At 42.6% G+C, this 5,923-nt stretch overlaps 1 protein-coding gene across 1 annotated transcript in view; it reads right to left on the bottom strand.

Annotated features, from left to right (window-relative positions):
- Window positions 1-3,550: 3,550 nt before the first annotated feature.
- ZNF135 (zinc finger protein 135) overlaps window positions 3,551-5,923 on the bottom strand; it is a 132,795-nt gene continuing 130,422 nt past the window's right edge. The window contains 1 exon segment of the mRNA XM_012655863.1: window positions 3,551-3,709. Coding sequence (XP_012511317.1) covers window positions 3,551-3,709 — 159 coding nt within the window.

Here is a 5,923-nt window from a genome sequence, read left to right as displayed (position 1 = left end):
TGCACGTGAAACTTGAATCCACCACGTCCAGAACTTGTTTGCACAGCGTGTGCCTGGATCTCTGGACTATCTCCTTGCTGTCTCTGCCGCCCCTTGGCCATGCCTCTGAGACTGCAGCTGAGGCTATGGGATCCTTCCTGCTGAGTGCAGTGGGTCCCTGCTCGTCATGGGGCATCCCCCTCCCAAGGAGTGACTCTGAGTCAGGCCCGCAAGGGTCCTCCTGAGCCTGCAGAGCCTGGTTACCTGTGACAGCCGCCTCTCGGAATCCCCACATTGTGACTCACCATGACTGAGCAAGAGACTTGAGAGCAGAGCTGGGGGGAGCAGGAAAAGGTCTCTTTGGCACAAGTCATAGAATTTGCCACCATTCATTATCTTAAATTGCGTTAAATCCAGAGGCAAGGGCTCCTAGGGCTGACTCCTGGGTTCAACTATGCCCCATAGCCAGGCACTGTCCATCTTTTGGCTCAGCCTTCCTCAGCATATTGTCTTGATTTTTCCTAAGGCTCATGTCCTCGTGGTCTCAAGGCGGTCATCATAGTTCCAAGTACCACGTATAGCCAGATGACATTTGGCTGAAGAAGTTGGCATGAGGGAGAGTGATTGTTTTCCATTGCCACTGTAACAAAGTACCAGAACTTTATGGCTTAAAGGGACACAAATTTATTATCTCACAGCTCTGGAGGTCACAAGTCCAAAATGGGTCTTACTGGGCTAAAATCAAGGTGTCAACAGGGCTGCACTTCTGGAGGGTCTAGGAAACAATCCGTGTCGTTGCCTTTTCTGCCTTCTGGAGACCACCTGCATCACTTGGGTTTAGGAGGGAAGCCAGCATTTCAAAGGGTTCTCATGGGAGAGAGAGGGTAACCTCCAGGTTCCTGTGTGAGACCTTTCCACTCATCCAGATACCCTTTTAGGCAGCTATGGTGAGGTTGTCCCACAAGCTCAGCCCCAGGGGATGACTTCAGTGGGCATATCCACATGGCCTCATTCTGTGACCATTGCCAGAGCGATTAATCCAGGGATGTACAAGCACCCTGGTCCAAGCAAGTCAATGCAAGACATTCTCCTGTCCATGGCAATTGGGTCAAAAGGTTGAACATAAACTGTGTGTGAAGCCCAGCGTTTTGATTAAAGATTAAGAGAGTGTGGTAGGCTGAAAAGTGGTCCCCAAACACGCTAGGTCCTAATCTCTGGAACCTATGAATGTTACTTTACGTGGAAACAGGGTCTACAGATGTACTTAAAGATCCTGAGATGGGGATATTATCCTGGGCTGCGCATGCATTCACATATATCTTTATAAGAAGGAGGCAGAGAGAGACTTGACCACACATAACACAGAAAAGGAAGAGGTGATGTGATCACAGAGACAGAGATTGGAGTGATGCAGACACAAGCCAAGGAATGCCAGTGGACACCAGGAGCTGGAAGAGCCACGGAGAGAATTCTCTCCCGGAGCCTCCAAGGGGAGCACAACCCCGCCAACCCCCTGATTTTGTCTCAGTGATTTTGGTTTCATACCTCTGGCCTCTAGGACTGTGAGAGAATAAATTTCTCTTGTCTCAAGATTTCTCTTGTCTCTTGTTTTAAGACACTAAGTTTGTAGTGCTTTACAGCAGCAATAGGCAAGTAACATGGAGAGCAAAACCCAGTCTCTTGAGGGAAGCTAAGGAAGCATATTCAGTCTCTGTTGGCAGCATATTTGTGTCAAGGGGAGCCAGTTTATGAATAAGCAGTATTGCAGACAGCTGAGGGGGAAGGTGGGAGGAAATCCAGTGTTTGTAGACATTATTGAATTGCTGCGTCATACTGATCCTAAAGCTATACTGGCTGCCTAAATCTCCAGGCATGTGAGTAAAAACTCCTGCGATGGTGTTAGGCAATTTGAGGTGGGTTTTCTGACAGCAAGCATCCTGACTTGTACGGCAGCAGTGGCAGACCCATTTGTTTCGTCTTTGTTTTGAGACTGTTTAAAACTACAGCATGGGTCCTTTGTATCTCATCGACTGGCACATAGTTTTAAGTTTTTAAATTGAAGTATGTGATATAACCCTAACCCTTCTCCCTCCCCCTCCCCCAACCCCAATATCTCATACTTCAATTAAATATAAATATGTATATATGTATCTATAGTAACAGGCCTAAAGTCCTAATCTCTACAGCTTGATGAATTTTTATATATGTAGACACCTATGTATCCATCACTCAGGTCAAGAGAAAATATATTTTCAAAACTCTATATTACTTCCTGGGCAATATCACCTCCCAGAGGTAACCACTGTCCTAATTATCACCGTCAACTAGTTTTTCCTGTTCTCAGACTTCGTATAAGTGCAGTCATGCAGTCTACAGTCTTTTATGTCTGGATTCTTTCACTCAACTTAATGTTTTTGAGATTCAGCCAAGTTGTGTATATCAGTAGTTCATTCTTTTAAAATTATGGAGTAGTATTCCACTATGTGGATGTGCCACATTTTATTTGTTCATTTTATTATTAATGGACTGCTGGGCTATATATGGTTTTTGGCTCTTATGATGAACTTCTGTGAACTTCCTTTTGTATGTGTTTTGGGGACATGGCTCATACTTCTGTTGTGAGTAATTACTATTATGTTCTCTTGGGGAATTTTTCCAGAAGGAGTACAGTGTTCGAGGAGTACAACTCTTCTCTCATTCATGAGTGATATCTTTCTTGAGCATAAAATCCTAACATCAGAGTCCTTTTGTTTCTGGAATATTTACTTGTCTTCTAGTGTCCAGGGTTTCGGAAGAGAAAGCCAGTGCTGCTTAGACGCTCTGTCTTTGTGAGGGATTTTGGTTGAAGCTTGTGAGGTCTGTGTTATCCTTGGAGTACGGACACATCAACAGGCAGTGGTGTGTCTTGAATCCTGCCTGAACACTGGCAGTGCCTTTAGAAATGTGAACACGCACACAACTCTTTATTATACCTCTCTTTAAGTTGAAAGTAGAGTGTCATTGGTGAAACATTGGTAAGGTAGTATAAATCTCTCAAATTTGTTTGAAGCAACAACATTTGGAATGTGCAGGGAAAAAATGGATGGCATATCCTTCAGCCCTCTTCTGTAAATATTATAAAACTATACATATATTGATCACCATGATGGTAAAAGATGTATGATTTCTGTACCACTTCTCAAGTTTTGTACTTCTTTGATTCACATATGATGTAGAAAGGTACCTATGCTGTTGTCATTGATAACATTTACATTTGATTATCTATGGAAGTCATATCTATGAGACATTGTCCATCAGGCGTAGACCCTGAGTCCCCATTAAATGGTGTTTCTATGGCAAATTAAGGACACAGATAGAGACCTGCTTATACCTGCTGATGTTTGACTGCAGGGAGCCACAAGCACACAGACTTACTATATTCAGGTACTTGCTTGTAGGTCAAAAGTAACTTGCAGACTTTGCCTCCTTTGTGGTCTATCTCTGGTGTCAAAGAAAATGGAATTCCAACCAATACCTTTTCCATGTTGATTTTGTTCAATGAGTTTTTCTAATCTATATGAATTTCCTGGTGTCAAATAAGGTAAAAGCCATGGTTGAAAGCTTGCCAACATTGACTACATTCATAATGTTCTCCAGTATGAATCCTCTCATGTTGAATAATGTGAGAACACCTCCTGAGGGCTCTTCCACACTGACTGCATGTATAGGGACTTTCCCCAGTATGAGTTCTCTGCTGTTGCATCATAAGGACTAAGCTAAATCTGGGAAGCCTTTCCATGATGACAACATCCCTCATTCTTCTCTTCAGTGTACATTCTGTGATTTTGAGTAAGGGAAGAGCAAAGTGTGAAACTTTCCCTGAATGATCACATTCATAGGGTTTCTCTCCTTTATAGATTCTTAGATGTAGGGTTAACTGGTCACTCCTTTAAAAGCGTTTTCTAAATTCACTGAAAATGTAGACTGTTTCACAAGTATAAATTATCTCATAAGGGGTAATTTGTGCCTACAGCCATTTCTACAGTGATTACATTTATAGGATTGCTCTCCTGTATGTTCTGAAACATACTGAAAGAAATCTTTTTCAGTATCTCCTGAGAGAGTTTGCTCATAGTTCAAATGGGCTGAGCTCTGTTTAAAGACTTCTCTACGTGTATTACATTTATAGGATCTCTCTCCAGTATGACTTCTCTGATGTCAGAAAGTTATTTAGCATGAACAGGGATTTCTCACACTTGGGACATCTGTAGGGTTTGTCACCTGTGTGAGTTCTCTGGAGCCAAAGATGGGGAGGAGCTGCTGTGAATAAACTTTCCCACATTACTTACATTTAAATATACTCTCTCCTGCATGAATTCTCTTACATCTACTGAGGTTTGTGCTACATTTAAAAGATTTACCACGTATATTTCATTTGTAAGACTTTTCTACATTATACTATTTGCCAGTTCAAGAAATTGAGTGTGTCAACTGAAAGTATTCCCACAATCATGATTTTCAGGGTTTTTCTCTGCATTCTAAATGGTAATTGATTAAACCTAAACACTGTTTTACAATGGGTCATGTACGTGGTTGTGTTTGCTGGTAGGAATATTGTATAGTGGAAGAAGACTTGAATTCTACTTAACATGTCGCCTAAATTCCTTATTCTTTCAGCCTTGCTCCTGAATCAGTGTTTCCTTGAGCATCATTTGTTCTACTCATATCTCCTGGTCCTCCTGCTGCTCCTATAAGTGAAGCTTACACTCTTGGTCTGTCCACGTGTGGAGGGACGGAGTTCACTCCTTATGACGCTTTCCATTTTCAGGACAGCTTATGGTTCTAAGACAAATGCCTTGCATTCTCATTATCTCTTGGCTTCTGATTACAGTTTCCCAAACTAGATTAAAAAAAAACAGATAATTTTAAATGCTGGACAGAAAATGGTGAGATTGGGCCAGGTGCAGTGGCTCATGCCTGTAATCCCAGCACTTTGGGAGGCCAAGGCGGGAGGATTGCTTGAGGCCAGGAGTTCGAGACCAGCGTGGGCAACATAGTGAGACCCGCTTCTCTACAAAAAATGAGAAAAATTAGCTAGGCATGGTGGTACATGCCTGTAGTCCTAGCTACTCGGGAGATTGAGGCAGGAGGATTGCTTGAGCCCAGGAATTCCAGGCTGCAGTGAGCTATAATCACACCACTGTACTCCAGCCTGAGTGACAGCGTGAGACCCCCATCTCTAAAAGAAAGAAAGGGAGGAAGGGAAAGAAAAAGAAAGAGAGAAAACAAAGAAAAGAAAGAAAGAAAGAAAAGAAAAAAGGAAAGGTAAGAAAAAGAAAGAAGGAAGGAAGGAAGAAAAGAAAGAAAGAAAAAAATAAAGAAGAAAGAAAATAGTGAGATTAAGTTAAGGAACTCTTCTGAAATGTGTGGATTTATTTTCAAATCGGCCTTGCAAGGAAAGATTGAGTTGCAAGTGGAATGAGCTCAGTCCCTCAGGTGTCTGTGGAAAGATAAATCAATCTCTGCTACTGATAACTCCTCACTCTCATTGTCGAGATGTTCTGGACCCCAATTCTCGGGGGAGGGGAGGGGGCTGGCCCTGAGCTCTCTTGTCCCTCCTGCCAGTATGAGGATCGCTTTTATTCCCCTGGTTCAAACAACACCTGAACATTGATGAGTCACACTTCGTAGCTTCATCTCAAATTCTTTTCTGAGCCTGGGCACATTCTACTTCCTACTAAAAGTATTCATTCTGCAAACATACCCTGTCAAAATCGAACATTACCCATACCCCACCTGCTCCTCCTCCAGTTTTTTTCCTCAGAAGATGGCATCACTATCAACCCAGTTGCTAGTGCCAGTACCCAAGGACAGGTGATTTTGAATCAATCACCAAATTCTGAGTCCACCTTAAATATGAATTGAATTGGTCTCCTTTTTATTTCCATTGCCCCAGCCTGCTCTG

Source organism: Propithecus coquereli, unplaced genomic scaffold, assembly GCF_000956105.1.
Source record: "Propithecus coquereli isolate 6110/MARCELLA unplaced genomic scaffold, Pcoq_1.0 Scaffold490, whole genome shotgun sequence".
NCBI classification, from domain to species: Eukaryota; Metazoa; Chordata; class Mammalia; order Primates; family Indriidae; genus Propithecus; species Propithecus coquereli.
Note: the sequence above shows the minus strand (reverse complement) of the source record. Positions and strands in the feature narration are given on the sequence as shown.